This window comes from Chelon labrosus (assembly GCF_963514085.1).
Source record: "Chelon labrosus genome assembly, chromosome: 8".
NCBI classification, from domain to species: Eukaryota; Metazoa; Chordata; class Actinopteri; order Mugiliformes; family Mugilidae; genus Chelon; species Chelon labrosus.
The window spans coordinates 9069097-9087655 of record NC_140358.1 but is presented as its reverse complement, the minus strand read 5'-3'; the positions used below and the strand labels follow the sequence as shown (position 1 = coordinate 9087655).

Here is an 18559-nt window from a genome sequence, read left to right as displayed (position 1 = left end):
TAATTAAGAGAGGAACGGGACACAGAGAGGCAGGCAAAGAAAAAGGTTTCTCTATCCTGTTTTCCTTGTCCGGTCAAGATGCCGTGTCTGTGCATCTTATTGCATTGGAATGAATGCTTTGGATGAGCAGAGACACCAGATCAACCGAGGTGAAAACAAGTCCGCTCAAAGAAGGCTCACATTTGGGACACTTGTCGTCTCTCCCACAATCTGGGAGATTAATATCTGCTGGTGACTTTGGATACTAAAAGCTTTTTAACATATCGGGGGGATTAGAAGCTTTCACGTACTTCCTGAATCAAAGACCAGGGGACACACCTACTCTAGCACACAGAGCATCAAAGATTTAGCAGACATTGTCCTGTAAAAACTTTTTCATAATGGCTCTTTTTGCCTCCAAAGCAAATGTAGATCAGTCAGATGACTCTCAATTTCTGTTCTTACTTTGTAGACCGCTTTGGAACAAATTTGTAGGGGATGTGTGAAATGTGTTATTGGATTTTTCAGGGCATGTATATTCTTCTCAAAAATAATTTAAACTTCCATCTGCATTGTGACTCATGATGCCAGTGGCGCCAAAACTGTATTGTTGCAGAAAGACTGACCACCAAGTTTGTTATTTTTCAAGCAAATTCTGCCAGGATCAAGTAATTTACCACTGAGAAAGAGACGCTGACCTTGCTGTTTGCACTTGAGCACTCTGAGGTCTACCTTGGGTCCAGCTCACGGTCAATTGTAGTCCACACTGATTACAACCCGCTTGTGCTCCTGTTCCACATGTATAATCAAATTAAGCATCTCACACAGTGGGCTTTAAGACCTGGAAATCTGACATTAGGAGGGATCTGGCATTTTGATCAAATTATACAAAGTGTAGTCTGAGAGGCTAGGTCTTTTTTTCACTAAAAATAGCAGGTAAGGTGTTTAAAGTGTCTGTTAGAAGCTACTCCTACTCCCTCTACACCTAGTGAGCTGGGTGGTAACAAAGGAGATGACAGAAGGAAGGTGGGCTGCTGTTGTGTCTCTATATTATATGCAAGCTCATTGTATCCCACACATTAGAGGAAACATCAGTAACAATACCTGCATCTGGAGGATATGAAGTGCCTTGCTGGTTTTCACTCGAACTAGAGACTTGAACTTGATGAACATGAACATGAGACCCTTACACAGGCAGGGTGCCCATTAACAAGAGACAGTTGTGTCCTATGCATTATGTATTAATTACCATAGTACACTGCTCACATACAAACACATTACCAAATTTTACCTTTTCATGTCTTGAGAAAAGAGAAACTGTAACTTTAGATTGATACTGATATTTTTCCATAAGCTACAACACCCACAATAGTTGCATTCTGGCTGTGAGATGCAATGGTGCATCAAAAGCATATTCAAAGATTTGCTGTATTTAATATGCATATTGCTTGGATTCAGTACACGTTCATGTGTTGAGTTTCAAGTGTGAACACGCTACTTGTTTAGAATGCCGATCGAGGACGTCGTAGGAGAACAGAGCCGTGCTCAAATCTCTGTGAAGTTTCCTCAAACGCAGCAACTCCGACCTAAACGCTAACATCAGCATGTTACAATGTTCACAGCGACAAGTGCTGATGTTGCCGAGAGGTATGAGGTTTGTATCTATTTTCATCATCTTTGTTTAGATGCATATTTATTTATAATTAGCCCTCAACACAGAGCGCAACCGACACTGACAAGAATACCATTAGTTTTACTGTGTTATGCTCTGTTTGCACAAACCATAACCGTCAGGGGATCCCAAAAATGACTGTTAATATCGTGAGGGACACGCACGTGTTTAATTTTATGGTCTATTGTCTACCGCACTTTGGTTCTAAAGGAGAGGCTGAGGGGTCAATGAAAGACAAGACAATGAATCTGAACATAAGTGATGGGTCCACCAACATTACGTTACAGAGCACCTAACTACAATATTTTCAGCGAAGACATGTGACTTGGTGATATTATTTCCTGCAGCTAATCTAATAGGTTTTACAGTATTTGCAGGTGAAAGGGTTAAGCAATCGACTTTCCTTCAGTCAGGGCAGAGAGCATGGAAAAACATGGGCATAGACATCAAGCATACAGCTACTCTATGCTGATCTGTTCTGTTCTCTATCATCAACTGTTTCAGTCGGAATAACGTCGGAGCCACAGAGGCAGTGTGAAAGTCAGGGCACAGCGACTGTGCAACGTGGATGCAGGGAATTCATTTGCAAGAACTGCTAATAAAATCATTATGTTCAGAGGAGACTGAGAGAAGACAGAGAGGCTGGAGTGGCATTTAAAGCATCATGCCAGGCTGAGAATAAAGAGTCATGAAGGGGATGTTTGCACATGAGTTGTAGGGGGATGAGTGGGGTTTGTTGTGTTCTGGGTTTCTGATTGTGGTTGTAGCTTCAAAACAGTGCTGTTACAGTAATGTTTAGAGGATGGTCCCTCCATACATTCAGCTAGATTTTGAAGGAAAGACAAGTTCAGGGAAATTTTTACTTTAAGATTAAATGGCTTGGATTCATTGAAGAAGTGCCCCCTGCATGTAAGTGTGTGGGTTCAAATCTTGATTCATTTTCTTTTTATTATTAATTTCTCTTCATTAGGAACACTACATGAGGGTCAAAACAGCCTCTATTCTGGGCAGCATGGATTTCACAAGATGGAAATTTTCTTTATAGATTGTTGTCCATTAATTAGTCCATCCATTCATGAATCTACATAAGTACTTTACTGGAATCAGATGTGGTCACTACGAAGGCCCCTCAACTTATTTAAGGTTCACATGAAACAACAAAGCACCTTGAGAAGCTTTTGCTTTGTGAAAAAGTTGTACTTCTGGCGCGACTTCACCTGCTACCAAGGTGCATGGAGGAGGAAAAGAAATTGTAGAAAGGTCAAGACTTCAGGGTCATCCCCGATGATGGCCACCAGCCTAAAACGCATCGGTCTAAAAAAGTTGTTCCATTTCCTAGAAGTGCTTCGGGAGTCTTGACCTTTCTGCAATCTTTGCTATGTGACATGGTGAATTATCACTCTGGAAGTAGCCATCAGGGTATGGTGAATTGAGACCACAAGTTTTCATGGGCATCCACAATACTGAGGAGTAGAACAAACAGACATATTTTCCGAAACTATTTCTTTAAATCTACTTAAAAAAAACTTGAGTACAAAAAAGTTGTGAAATCACAGTGGCTTCAGACTAAGCTGCAGGAGAGAGACTGTGATGCCTTTTGTCTGTGCTACTTGCAGGTGGACAGTTTACACCACTAAATCTCCCTTTTAAAAGGTCTCATCATGTACACACCACTTCATCCTAAAACATACTATTTTTCCTGCATCGTCAGCTTGAGAAACTTTTGCTTTGTAAAGCAGTGCATTATCACGCTGGAAGTAGCCAATCAGAACTATGTGAATTGTGGCTACAACGGGATGCACATGGTCAGCAACAATACCCTAGGCAGTGGATTCAAACGATGATTGATTGGCATTAAGGGACCCCACGTGAGCCAAGAAAACATCCCATCTTCCTAGAGAAGTGCTCTGTGAGTGTATTCCCCTTTTTAACTGTCCACCTTATGATGTGTGAAGGTACCAAAGACCATTTCTACAAACGCCCTTAGATTTTTTCACACATTTCTAAAAGCTTCTCTTTAAAGAGCGCATTCGCACCGCATTAACAGCTTCTTAATGCCAGCTGCCACGGCACTGAAAATGATGTTGAATACACTTGCGCGCTGTTATATATATATAGAATATAAAGTGCTGTAAACAAGTCAAAAGAATGTGTTGAACTTGGAACGGTTCAGCATGAAAATGTGACTTAATGTGTAGTTTAAGGAAGTAATGGTGTGACAGCTGCTCGAGGCAGACGCTGCCGCATTAATCCTGAAACAAGTCTTTCTATATCACATTCTTACAAGTCTCATGAATATGCACATCATCTACTGTGACTGTCATTTTGTCAGGATTTCTGTATCAGCATGTGGCAAACAACATGTTCAACACACAAAAAAGAGAAGATATCAGGAAGTGTCACTTCAGCCAGAAGAGATTAATAATTTGTAAGGAGGATGACAACTGAAATAAATTGTGTGTTAATATATACATTAAAACCGGTTTTATATCAAACATCTCTTCACAAAAAGAACATCAGTGTTGCCAATATTTAATTTATATTAACCAAAAGATTTTTTATTTTTTTTTTTTTTTTTTGGGGGGGGTCTCCTCTTGGTTGCAGAGCTTCTTAAGATGCTCTTATCCTCCTACGAGCTGGGTAGGAGACCCTTGTTCATCTATTGTCGCTACTTATTGTCATGTTACACTTCAGTGTGTCACTTCAGTTACAATGCTTTTGGGAAACTTAACATGGATTTTGCAATCATCTTCGTGGTAAGATGCTTTTTGGGAAATGGGGCCCTTGTCTTGGTCTGACCAGTGCTTATACACTACAACTAATGTGAGCCATCTAAATGATTTACTCGTGTCCTCAAAGTGACTTCCTCTAAAAACAGTCCTCACAGGAATGAAGCGCTGCTGAGAAACCACAGCTGTTCAAAATCCGGTTCATACTGAGACTAGTGCAATTTCTTTACTGTAATAAGCTACATAGAGAGAGCTTTTTCATTTATTGTCATGTAAAACATGAAAATGTCTTCTTGTACTGTGAGCAACAACAATAAAGGAGATCTGATTCTAAAAAAACACAGCACACCAATGACTGCCTGTAACAGTAAGAAAGCTGTTTTGCATTAATTTCACTTGTTCAGGAACATTTGGAAAATGGGTTTATTTCATTTTCTTTCTGAGAGTTAGATGATAGTAGCATTCTCATTTATTAAACAGTAAGCATAGAAATAGATCCAAAAGGCATTTAACCTAGTTTAGCATTAAGAACAGGATGAAACTGCTGACCTGGCTCCCTCCCAAAGCACCTGTGGTATCTAATTTAATATCTCTGCAGCGACTACATATGCTGCATATTTTCCACAAAGTCTAATTATTCCTTTAAATCTCATCCTATCAATATGCAAGAAAGGAGTCTAAAAGTCTAAAAAAACACCTTGGTATCAAACTTTGAGCTATAGGGAAAGCTTGTGGTGTCTTTACTCTGCTACTTTACATGAGCAGATGGACAGTTGCTGATATCTGAGGCTTTACTACAACATATGGGCAAACTAAGAGAACATCATTGATCTATTAGACTGCAAAAATGACCTCATCTCCCCCTTAAATGGTGTCTAAACTTCCCAACACATTCATCTCCTAAAACACTATTCCGCTGCCCAGGCTCATAAATATGTGAGAGGCATGAATCAGTCATATGGCAGCAGTATGGGCATCATTAAAGCCCCAAAAATTACACCTGGAATCACTCTCTTGTGTCCTCACCGAATCTGACGGCTGCAGAAGTTACTGCTGACGGTGTCAAATAGGCAACCCAGACCCCGCTCTAAACTCTACCTGAAGCACTTTCCATCTGCTGTTGAGATGCTCCAGGGCGCGGGCATTCTCCATCGACAAATGGACATCGGAGATCGCCAGCTGGTGGGCTAGATCATTGATTTGCTTCATGCCCTCCTTCACCTGGGTCAGTTCCTCCTTAAATAACTGCGAATGGGGCAGAGAGGGGAGGATGGAAAAGAGAAAAAACTATGAAATCCAAAATATAATAAGTCTACAAAAACGGCAGACACAGATGGAGTCAAAGAAAAATCCAGTCTGGACTAACTCCACTCATAACAGGTAAAAGGAAATTGAACTTGATCCCTTAGAAGTTTCAACACAGTTTTAGAAACTAAAGGCCATGTTTCTAAAATCAAAGGGAAAGAAAGTACTGAAGTTCTTGACCTAGCACTAGCATCTGTTCAAAAATAGATCAATACCAGGAAACCTATAGTAAGAAACACATAATATCATACCATAGTGGAGTGTGAGTGTGTGGGCATTTCATGTTTGCGTACAGTGTCTTCAGCAATATACTGACACTGGTGTCCCCATCATCTAAAAATGATTTAAGAAAAAAAGACACCTAAAAAAACAGTAAGTTTTATTAATAATAAGGCAACAAATAAGATTTCCTGAATTACACATTGCTTTTACAGTTAGTTTCTCAGAAAGGAGAACGCCAGGCTTTTTTTGCTGAACTTGAGCAAACTCAGCCTGGAGACAGCCTAGAGTCACATGTCTTTTAGGGATTTCTTCTCTGCAGTTCTCCCTAATGGAGTCATTTCGTGACAATTCACGTAAACACATTCAACTCCAGCACGGTGAAACAACGCTGACGCAACAAACTGATGCGTCAGTTCAAATCGATGCATCATGTTTATCATGATGAATGCTGGTAATGACCCTGAGATCAACTCCTTTTCTTGCCAGCAAATGTGCGGTTCTATTTGTTTTATTCATTTTTTTAAATGGTAGGGTTTACATTATTTGTGATGGAGAGAAGATTAAAAATGTCACCATGGGATTTTAAGAGGCTGTGGCAGGCAATTTCTATACCGGTCAATGCATCTAGTAAACTGGTGTCGAAAATAATCAATAGTTGCAGCCTATGTGTGTCTAATGTGGATTTATAAGTGTGTCCTACGTGCATCTATGTGTCTGTCTTTCAATGTTCATGCGTCTGGGCGTAAATGCAAGAGAGTGAGTGAGTGAGTGAGTGAGTACAGATGAGGCCAGCTGACAAGCCTGCCCTGAAGACTCAGCTGAACATGTGCTGGCTGTGACAGGAGTCCAAACAGTGACATGATTATTGTGAAGTGCACTCACTTCTAATGAATAGCGCCACACAATTACAGGCAGCGGCAGCACTCGGCACTGCCTAATGACTAAACCAATGACCTGCCATTTGTTTAACAATGTCTATTCAACTGAGAATTGTAACCCCTGCCATCTCACCGCGTCATTTTGAAGTCCCGCGTCCTTGTCATCATCTGTCAGATCACAGCTATTCCGACAGGGATGTGTTTGCAGGCGAGCAAAACAAACAATTTAAATCAACACAGCCTGATATGAATCTCTCACTTATTCATGAGTAACACATCAATGCTGTGTTTTTACGATTAAAAAAAAAAGGTGTGTGTCACTCTTTAGATGTTTGTTTACGACGTGTCAAAATGTCACAATGTGTGTTTTTTCAGGGATAGCCCGAGGGTTTTATCTCCAAGGAGACAATTAAGTTACTCTACAGGTATACCAATTTATATCAGGATTCATGATAATGAGTCTGCATGTAGGTTTGTGTGTGCATGAAAACAACGAAGAGAAAGAGGAAGAGTGCGGGTTTTCAGAGTGTGTATACCTTGGTTGCGTCTATGTGGTCCTGCAGAGAGTCTATGAAGAGGTCTCCGACAGGCTCCCAGGCATCTCTCACCCCTTCTGCCTGCTCAAGGGCCCCTGCCAGCTCTTCCATCGCTGCCTGGATCTGAAGGAGACGCTCCAATGTCCTCTCCATGTGCCTGGAAGTTTAGTTGAGAATGTAATTCCTTACAGTTAACTGCCTGATCCATTAAAAGTTGGAACTGATGCGAGCAATAGCCAGAAAATAAAAAAAAATCTAAATCCATAGAGAACAGAGTCGAATTGACCATTTATCCAAATTTACTTGCTGTCATTTTCATACGAAGTGGATTTGTTTTGTGCACAATTATGTGTTTCATCCCATTTATTTAAGTTTTAATACAAAGAAATGATAAATGTGTTTTTCTTAACTGTTTCTGTAATGGATTAAAGTTGTCACATACTGTAATCAGGTTATAGTAATTGTATCAGGTGTAATATAGTGCTGCATATCCCCACTATGGATCAGCACACACGCAGTCGTAAGACATAGTAACATTCAATCTTAAAAGTTACATGCATATTGCTGCTGCATGCTCTTTATTTTTAGATTATTTTATTTAGATTTTATTTTATTAGTGTATTTCCAACGAATGTACATGACTGTTACATCACATATCTTTGAGCAACACTCTCTACCTGCATTTTTTCCTTCAAAGGATTTTAATTGGGAAAAGAAAGAAAGAGAGTCTGCTAATTTTACTAATAAACAAAACGCAGAAGAAAGAAACAGAAACAATAAATGAACAAAAGAGACAGTCTGTCAGCTCTTTACATATAGCAAATCATTTATATTTCAATGTAAGCAAGTGAAAAGAAAAACGTCTCAACTCTTAAAGTTTAGCTTTCTGGTAACAAAGAATTTTTTTTCTTCTTAGTAATGGATTTTGTAAGTGCACTGACTGCAGAGTTACTTTTATTCACTCATGTCCTATAATTATTAGCTTAATTTAAAACCTATTCACCAAAACTGGAACGGTAACGCTTTCAGTGGACAAAAAACACTACTATCTGTCTGTAATTCCTCTTCCAGGACTGACTTTAATTACAAATCTTGATTTATCATCACTCTCAAAAGCTGCTTCCCATTCACTGTAACCTTTTAAAAATATCCTTGCGCTTTTGCAGCCACTGGCATGGGCTCAATTATAAGACAGAATGCAGAAACCTTGTGGTTGAAGAAGCTGTCAAATCCTTTACTTGAACAAAATTGACAGCATTAACAAAGTCATTCAACATCTTGCTTCGGCAAGACAAATGGCTCAGTGCGAGTGACATTCTTTTATATTTAATTGTATTAAATTACTATATATACTTTACTATAATATACTAGATAAGCAGCACTTTACTATTGTACTGGGCACACCAAAGGGTCACTAGATAAATCTGTGGGTTTGTGAGTTGGAAAGAAGAAAAGACAAAAAGAAAGTTCTGTTACACAAATTTGTAGTCTTCCAATCCTTTTTTTATCTGTCGGGGCCCCAATCTTTTATTCAAATCACGCTAAGTTCAGAGTGGAAATATATCTTTGATGGAACTTCTAACAAGTCGAAGATGTCTGAAATCTTTCGAGCTGTCAGAAAAATGGAGTGAACTAGAAGTATAAAGCTGCCTCCCACAGAAAAGCTAAATTACAAGCACTTCAAAGTTGCACATGAATAATACTTAGTACCTGAGTAAATTTACTTTCCAATGATAACACCAAAACTGAACAAGACTGTTTAAAGGTTCTGACCTATGGCGGTCCACACAGCGTGCTGTCAGTTTTTCCCACAGGTCACTTGCCACGTTCGCCTGCTTCCATACCGAGCGGCTCACATTCAAGATCCGCCGGCGTGGAGACACCTCTGGAGAGGGTGGAAGAGGTCAGGTGGGGCCGCGTGGGGGTAATGGAGGGAAATAACAGGGTGGAGAGGAGAGCATGGGTCAGAAGTCAGAAAAGAGAAGAGCAATGATTTGAGAAGGAAGGTGTGCCAACTCAATGAAAAGTAAAAAGGATTGAGAGAGGCAGGGGGCAAAACAACACAGTGAGGTAGATCACTCAGTATTTCCCTAGTGACCATCCAGAGGTGAGAGCCAAACCTTATGAAGAGTTCACGACGGTGGAGGAACAGGCCAGTATGCTGTATTATTGATTTGAGCAGATGCAGGTCCTGTGGAGCTGCTGAACAGAGTTAATTGGCCCTGACCCGAACACTGTCCCTAAACTCAGTGTGCTACTAAAGTACAGATCACTGTTAATAACAACTAATGGAAGATTTCACCTGCGTGGGTTCTACCAAATGAACTCTGGGGTTCAGCTGGGGTTTGTGAGTATGACATTTTGGCTGGCACAGCAGTTGGCACAGAGTGCAGAGGGAGCAGACCTTTTCCATCGGTCAGGGTCTCCTCTGGCTCCTGGAAGGGGTGCTGAGCCAGAAAGGCCTGGGCAGACTCCAAGACAGAGTAGATAAACGGCCCGCGAGACTTGACATCCTCCATGAATGCCTGCGTGGAGACAGAGAGCCGAGAATGAGAGGTGTAAGCTTGTTTTCAAACTCAAATGCTGCTTCCTCAAAAGGATGCGGGGGAAGATGAGTCAGGCTGAGCTGAACCAGCGCCAACTCCTCAAATTAGACAGCCTCATGCGACATAGACTAAAAGCAGTATTATTATTGTGCCCATTATAAACTGAATATCTATGGGTTTTGGACTGCACTCTTTTTTTTGGTTGCTTTATAGCATGGCCTCGCTGGACTCTGGGACATTTTAATAATCATTTTTCATAATTTCAAACATTTAGACTAAACAATGTTTCAATTAATTTATGAAAATAATCTACGTATCAATCAGTAATAAAAAAACAACTGTATTTAGCCATAACTCAGGTGAAATTTATTCATATGGCCATCTCAAAAGAACAAAACAAACAAATTAACAAATATGTGACAACAAATCAGACCTTCATTATCATCAGAACCTACAGAACTCAGGCCATATTTTTCTATACTTTCTATCTCTATGTCCATGGCTGAGGTTCCATGAGCAAGCACCTAAAACCTCCCAAGCTGCTTGCCTGGCATCCTATACGGCTGACCACTGCTTCAAGTGTGCTAACTTTTGTGTGTTCATATATGCATGGTAAATTGAAAGTTGATTTAAATTTTTTACTACTACTTTAGAGTAGCTGGCTAAATATGTCATATCATATTGAATTACTCCAATACCCTTGAAACCTACCTAACATCACAAATAAAACATAGTCAACTTTTATGCTTGCGAGCCCTAATACTGCCCAAGTACTGTAGCAGTAGAACCTCTGGCTGACTAAACTGAGCACAGGAGTGTTGTTGTTTATGAATGTTTTACTTGCTAGAGAATTCAATTATTAGTCCTTTCTCAAAGTTACATAGTGTTGCTTGGTGATTACACCATACTCCACTGGCTGAAGGGCCAACATACCGAAGAAAGACCAAATGGCATACATGGAGTTAAAAGTGTCCTGTTCTAACGTATGGGTTACTTATAGCAATCACTGGACACACACATTCGCGCACCCATACAACCATTTGAAATTGTATAGCTGTCTGCTTGAGCTGAGAGTCCAAGTCTTAAAGGAGACCAAATCTACTGGGAGTACTGGTCATCGGGTCTCCTAGCACAGAAGAGCCAATTATGTGGAGAGCCCAGCTACACTGGTCCACATTCAAAAGTACTCACTATGCAAATCGTAGACAAGGACGTCAGTGTGTAAGAAAACAGACACACATATACACGTCTTTACTCTATACTTCACCACAGGGCAGATATCCAGAGTGTCCCTAGGGGCTTGAAGAAAGCCAATGAGTCAGCTTCTCTATTCTTCTTTGTTCTCCGTAAAACATACTGCAGGTATGAGAATTAATGCCAGGGATATTCCCTCTCTTCAAAGTAATTTATTTAGGTGAGCGTTCTCAATCCTCTTACGGTGTGAAAAGATTACAGTTTCAGCTAAAAATTGACATTACTAGCTGGAATTTGCGACGGTGTGAACCACAGCAGTGGCAGTGTTTCAGTGCAGGGCCAGAGCCCGGCGGGCCTGATAACACCAGGCAACCAGAGTTAAACAGAAATACTCAAATGAAACACCAGCAAACACCAGCCGGCACTGAGCAAACATGCAAAAGTGTGTAATGATGAGGAGCTGTGGCACCGGGAGATAAGATTCCCAGTGCAACAGTCATGAAGAAAACCTGCTGCCTGTCTTCCTCCTCTTCCTCGCACACTTTTTCTCCAGTCACAAATTCCCTCCTCAGCCTCAAATCCTCGCCTCCTTCCTTTCCGTTTCCCTCTTTTCATCCTCTTTAGCTTTCTGTTCTGTGCATCCTCTCTTTAGCTGCTTTGCTGCCCAAAGAGGAGCTGAGCCATGGATTCCCTGAGCCAGCTGTCATGTTAAAACTTTAATTCCAGCTAAATTTCACACTCAGAGGCTTCATCTTTGGTTGAGGGAACATTAAGAGCGAAGCCTTCAGATCAGATTAAGATACATTATGGAGTAGAAAAAGTCAAGGGGAGGAAATGAATTCAATGACTCGGTCTAAACATGTTGATGGCATTTCTTTTACTCCTCCCTCTGAATGTGCTTCTAACGGCACAGAAGTGGATACATTTTCACTTCATTTTCCCTCTCGCATGAAGGGGAGAAGATTGCTTATACAGAAACACAGAAATCCTTCCCACTGCATGAATGCTTACTCATCCCAATACCCAAACACACACAACTGCACACTCTCACTCTCCAAAACGCATCTTACCCCGTTATTACCACCCCACATACATGCACAGTAAACATGCTCCCAAATCAGGACACACACACACACACATATGAATGCAGTAGAGCAGGATCTACACTCACACAACGACATTAGAGCAAATCCACTTAAGATCAATAATTCACATTTCTTAAAACGCTTTAATTCTCCATAGAAAACTCAGATGCAATTTCCCTCTCTGCTTTGTTGGAAAGTTTTAGAGCGACCAGACGCCCGGGAAACGGAGGCATCACAGATTATAAAGGAGTGCTGAAAATGGGACATTTGAGGAGAGGAGAGGAGAGGAGGTTTGTGCCTCACTAAATAGCTCCATCAATGTTAAAGAGATAGCTGTGGAAAGAGGGAGCACGAGTTTAAAGCATAAAAATCCCATGAAGGAAGAGAAGGAGAAGGGATAAGAAAGGGAACCGGGAGAAAAGACTAGGACATTACAGGACAATGTGAGATGTAAGGGTTTTTTGTTTAGTCTTTGTTGTCCTGTTGATTGGGACTGCTGATTTGGTAGTGCTCCGGTCGAGGTGGGAGTTGAAGTGGGGTAAAGCCGACACCACAAACCTCTCAGTGTCAATACAAGTCGCCTTTCAGACACACTGCACAAGCTGACAGCAAAGAAAATTGGAAAGAGGGAGGAATGGAAAACTCTGCTGTAGTTACAGAACCAATTACGAGTGTGTGTGTGTGAATGTAGGCTACTGTACTGTAAGTGTGCGTGTGTGTGTGTGTGCCTGCATGGCTACACCCGTTCCACCGACTTCACAAGATACATCACTCACGACCAAAGTGATTTAGTGGGAAATGAAAGAATATCCCGTGGATCTCCAGGTAGTGTTTCTCCAAATACTTCATGTCACAGAGGAGCAAGAATCCAAAGTGCATGCATTTTAATGGATCTGCCCTTCACAGCTCACACGCACACACCTTATTTAAAGTCTTTATATGAATCTTTATTGTTTCATGATTTTGATTTTTCCCATGACAATGATATCTTCTCTGTAATGTGTGATGCAGCTGCTGCCTTGAGCCTTGACAGTAGACATACATCTGTCTGCTGGGTAAATGTCTGTGCCATGATCATGAGTCTCCCCCAACACAGTGCGCAGAGAACAATATGACATCTCAATTAAAAAGCTTTCAGCTGAGAAAATGTCCTCCCTTAAAGACATCCCAAGTGGCTATCAATTAACATTTTTTATCACTTCAATAAAGAGTCATTGACTTTCAGTCATCATGCTGCCTTCCAAAACCAAGAGAGCCTAATATGAGCCTAACAAGATTTTGGAAATTGCATGTATATACAGTATAGTCAGTGTGACTAAGCTGTAGTGAGGAAGAGATCTATGCATTACTCTCACTATAGCTGATTAGGATTGTGTGAAAAGGTCTGGGAGGGTTAGACATTGGTTGGACCAGCTGGGCTTATTGAGCTAATATTTGTATTTAGATGCACACAAACATCATGCAAAGTCTGTATATGACAGCATCTTGTAAAAATACTACATGTTTTTTTATATTTCTTTCATTATATCTTTAACCAGCAGCTACACATGGCTTTGAATCAGCATCGGTTTGATCTTTCAGGTGAACCCAGGTGAGGTGAACTAGATTCAAAGTATAAAATGTGCAACTAAACTAAAAAAATCAGTCAAGCACAGTTTGTACACGCCAACACCCACCAGAGAAGCAGTTTAAGAAGACATAATTAAAAGAAACGTAAGGGCAAAGCGCTCGAAGAAGCCTCTTTGTGATCATAAAAAGGAACGTTTCAATTGAACACATGTCATCCAGTGCCCAGCACACTCAGATGTGAGCCAGTAGCTGAAGTTAAATTATGTTCAAATTATGTTTTTCAAAATGAGAGAGAAGCAAACACTGGTTTGTGCAACTGATCGTTAACATGGCAGTTTTTTTGTTAGTTTAGTGAGCCCACAAGAGATTTAAAGGACACTTGAAATAAATGAAGCATGCAGGAATTATCTAAAAGGAGATCATGTTGCTGACAGTAACTCTGACTGATATTCCCCAATTCCTTCAACTTAAATACTGACAAAAGTAAAATGTTAAAATGGCTACCAATCCCATCAGCTTCAAACTGTTAAAGCTTGTGGCCTTCATTCAGCATGCAACTCACAAAGAGATGAAAGCTGTGATGGAACAGCAAATCCTCAAGAGGCTCCGTGTTAAAGTGTTTATTTGCCCAAGAATCATTGAAGTCATGGCCGTACTGTGCAGATCGTGCATCACTGCGTCTAAGCGTAGCTTTTTGTCCTTTTACAAATATTCCCCATGGTCACAACTGTGAGTACAGTAAGTATGTCAACAAGCCTGGTTGAATAGGGACTAAACTTTAAATCACTGAATATCCAGAATGTGGACACACACACAGAAAAATATTCTGGTGCTTTAAAACAAGAGCTGCAAAAGTTTTCATAATAGATAGATGGTTTTAAGTCAGGGGAGCTTTGAATGCCAAACATTTAGAGGTTATACTATGACCCATTAGTATTTTGACTTGTCTTCAATTGTAGTAAATTTAATAGCTCTGCCTTTTCAACTATTGATCCGACAAAATAAAGACATTTTATAACATCCCATCAGGTTCTTCTGTGATGGAAAATAAATTATTGTTTTGGTCAAAGTTCATTCTAGTGAATGAGAGATAACAGCAGTTGAAGTGTTTAGTACTTTATACTGTCATTGAATTTTTTTCTGAGTGAAACACAAAAAAAGCAGGGAAGGACTAAACCTCGCAAATGTGGGCTGATCGGGTGAAGGGGTTTATGAATAGATTCATTCATCAGTCCAATCGGTATGTCACGATGAGTCACCACAAGTGTGTTCATGTTTAATAGAAAGGAGAAAGAGGATTTTACACTCTTTCAGTATAAATTTATTATGGTGTAACTGAACAACTAAATTAGAACTGGAGGATGTTATTTTTTATTTCACTGTCAGTTTCTTTATGGATTCAATAAACCACCAACTTCCAGCAAGTTTGAACAGTTTTTGGCCATTTTTTTTCTTTCCGCACATACTACGGTGCACAGAGCTCAATCTCCGTCAGAGGTATCCACAGCAAAACACACAGTGAAAGTTTCTGCTATCTGGTATTGACTCAGACAGGACAATGGACTTAGCCTTGATTGACATCTCTGATATCTACTAAAGTTATCTGCAAATTCAAAGTGTGCTATTCCGTTCCTCACCTTCTCTGCAGAAGTACTCACTCCAGATAACTCACATGTATCTTGACTGTGATGACTGTCATCGAGTAGAAGAAACTCACCCATTTTACAAACACTGCCTCGACACTGTCTTCACACACATTACACAGTTCACAGCACACAACCCCAGGCATGGCCTTAATCCATTTTTCACTCTGCTTCCCTACAAATGTAGACATAGGCTTTTAAAGCTGGGAAGGACAAGAGCAGAAGTCTTGTCCCCACTGTCACACACAATGCTAAAATAATATCCCACTGAAACTAAATATCGGCACAAGTGTGCTTTTGTATAATAAATGGAGTGCATATATGGACATAGTACAGAATAGGCTGTGCATCTACTGTGGAAATTAATTCATGGTAATTTGCACTGGATGGATATTTGGACTGAAAAGGTATTATCATCCACATTACCTGGTGGAACTCCCTCTGGTGCTGGACGGCGCCCACGTCGCCTCCTATGGGCAGCTGCTCCGAAAGCTCCTCGTCCTTGGCTGTCAGCCATTCTATGATCTCCTGCAGAGAGAGCTGTAGCTTCCCGCTGTTGTCGGAGAAGGCTTCTAGCCGCACCCTGCCAAGACACACAGAGAGTCGATTTAGCAAACAGCAACATTTTCCAACACACAAATCAAATATTGGACATTTGGTCTCAGCCTCCCACTAACCAGAATGGTAATATCATACATATTTTGTTAACATGCAAAACTATTATCCACATATTTAAACCTTTAGTTTCAATCATAACTTCAAGCATGACTCATGTTATTACTTGCATCCTGTGATCTGGCCACAGGATGATGTTTTAAAAGCTGACACTGTGGCAGGTCGGCTAGCAAAGTGAATAAAAGTGGCAAGTCTTTTTTGAATCTTTTTGGGCATTTTGCAAAAGCTTTAAATTTCTCTTCAGTCTGAGTGTTTCTCAGTTTGCGCAGCTATAAAACGTGTTCAAATGTGAGTTAGCAGCTATATCATGCCCTTGTTAAAGTTTGGGTTTCACCTTTCCCTGACAAATGCATTATACATGATATCATATAACACAAACATTTCTTGTGGAGATTTTTGACATCCAGTAGCACTCAGGCACTGTCAGGCCCTGATATATTTGTCTTACGCAAACACAGCTCTATAAACTGTTCATACATCTGTACTCTCTACTTCCATTCCTCTACATACATTAACTAGTGATGATGCAGACTTTTTGGAAAAGTCACAGTCATGTAAAACACATATTTCATGGTTGTTGTTTAAAAAATAGTTAGCTACAGGATGTGAAATGTAACAGGGGAAATCATGACAGGCATAGCAGTAACATTTAAAAGGTTCAGGGTATACACAGTTGATTTCCTCAGAAGTAAATATGCAGAACTGGATGACATCCAAGACAAATTAAGCATTTTACTAATCCAAAAAACACCAATATAAAGCATCACGTAAGGTACATCAAACTTGCAATAGTGGGATGACACAACGCTGTCAGTCACAGACACATACTGTATATAGAGGCACATGCAAGACACACAGTGTCACAGGTGACTGCAGCAGTTTTGCTGGAGTAAACTAAGAACTAATAACAGGGAGAACTTATCTGCTTGCCACCTGCCAGCAGCATGAGAGATGTCTGAGGGAAGCACTGCTCTTGCATCAGCGGCACAGCTGCCACTGGAGCAGTGGGGGCTGTGTGAAAGCATCCCAGTGTTTCAATTACACACCAGAAGCCAGCACTCAAATATCATTATTCCTGCACATCACAATTTACCAGCACTGTCATATCAGAGATGATGAGTGGGCGCAAAAGCAAGAGTCAGAAAGAGAGGCACACCATCTGAGTTCTACCTCTGACAACTGTAAATGAGGTGGGACTTTTGCAAAAACATAACAGGGCTGGTATTCAGATGACAGCACGAGAGAAATCAGAGCAACACTTTATGATTTCAGTTTAAGTCTAATCAGGCAAAATAACAACACTAATGCAATTCTGTAAGACACAGGGTTAACTTAAGGACGGCCAAATGATGAGCTGTCCAAGCAAATGCTCCTCCATTATCTCTCTCAACCTGCAACATTAGCATGCCGCCATCAGCATTGCCATATTAGTGGCTCAAAAAGGACTGTAAGGCAATTTCCTCCAAATTGAATTTGGCACAGATGAGTTCTGACACATGAGGGATTAGGTATCACTTCAGGGAAGCCTGTTGCAGGAAGGCATGTGGGAAAAGCTTTGAGACGCTAAGGGGAAAAAGACGGAAAGGTGAAATCAAGCTTGTAAGTGCACATTTCAGGATTGATAGGCCTCTCTGTTCAACCTTGTGTCAGAAAACCTGTGTGAAGCAGACCATGATGTCCCCTAGCCTCTTGTTGCCCCTCCAGCTCTGCTCACTGTGGTAATTGAATCAGAGAGGAACTGTTTTTCTGTGGCCCCAGCAGAACAGGCTTTCAGTCTATAACAGGCATGAATACACATACACACACTCACTCACTCAGCATGAATGGAACGAGGTTCCTTTTTCAAGTCAGAGTGAACCCGTGCCTCGGATATGTCTAAGTAAGGTCATCCATCAAAGGATGACCCTGGTACTTTTGCAGAGAAGCTTCAAAATGCGTCAAACCACCTAGCAGAGATTCACATGGTCATACAGAAACATGCCCAAACAATCACACACACAGCACACGCTCCCATCACTGCCGCTGTCATTACACACAAAGAGAGGGAGACAAATAGAGCACTGCCTGTGCTGTAATGGAATCGTCGTCACATGGTGGCTCAAGAACCACTCCTGCTCTGCTAAGCAGCAGGGAGGCCAGGCTAAAGGTTTTCTTGTACAGGAGGCTTACTGAAGCTATTTTATCTCCACTGGAAACATTATTACATTACTTTAAGTGCTATTTATGGGCCAAGTACTGCTGCGTTAGATGGAGAGATGCCTTTATGTGCCCTGAGATGCCGTTAAGACAGGACCAAAAGACAGCTGTCGTCTGTATAAAACTTAAGCAATGTTAACCGTGATTGGAATCATGTTTTTGACCACCGGGTTACCATGGTAACATTTATTTTTTGCTGCCAACTGCCTCCCCATGTCCACCACCTAGTTCTTAATGCTGCAGGATGTAATGTTAATACTAACGGAACTGGAGGAAACTGTAGAACTGAGGTATAATCTGAGCCACCTATTTCACATTAGACATGTAAAT

General features: G+C 40.8%; 1 protein-coding gene across 1 annotated transcript in view; it reads right to left on the bottom strand.

Annotated features, from left to right (window-relative positions):
- Positions 1 to 18559, bottom strand: part of drp2 (dystrophin related protein 2) — a gene marked incomplete at its 3' end in the record, with an annotated part of 57512 nt that overhangs the window by 27415 nt on the left and 11538 nt on the right. The window contains exons 2-6 of the mRNA XM_084549242.1: positions 15785 to 15941; positions 9726 to 9846; positions 9095 to 9206; positions 7322 to 7478; positions 5479 to 5625 (exon numbers count right to left, since the gene is read on the bottom strand). Of these exons, the coding sequence (XP_084405368.1) occupies positions 5479 to 5625; positions 7322 to 7478; positions 9095 to 9206; positions 9726 to 9846; positions 15785 to 15941 (694 nt within the window). The remainder of the gene's footprint in view (positions 1 to 5478; positions 5626 to 7321; positions 7479 to 9094; positions 9207 to 9725; positions 9847 to 15784; positions 15942 to 18559) is intronic.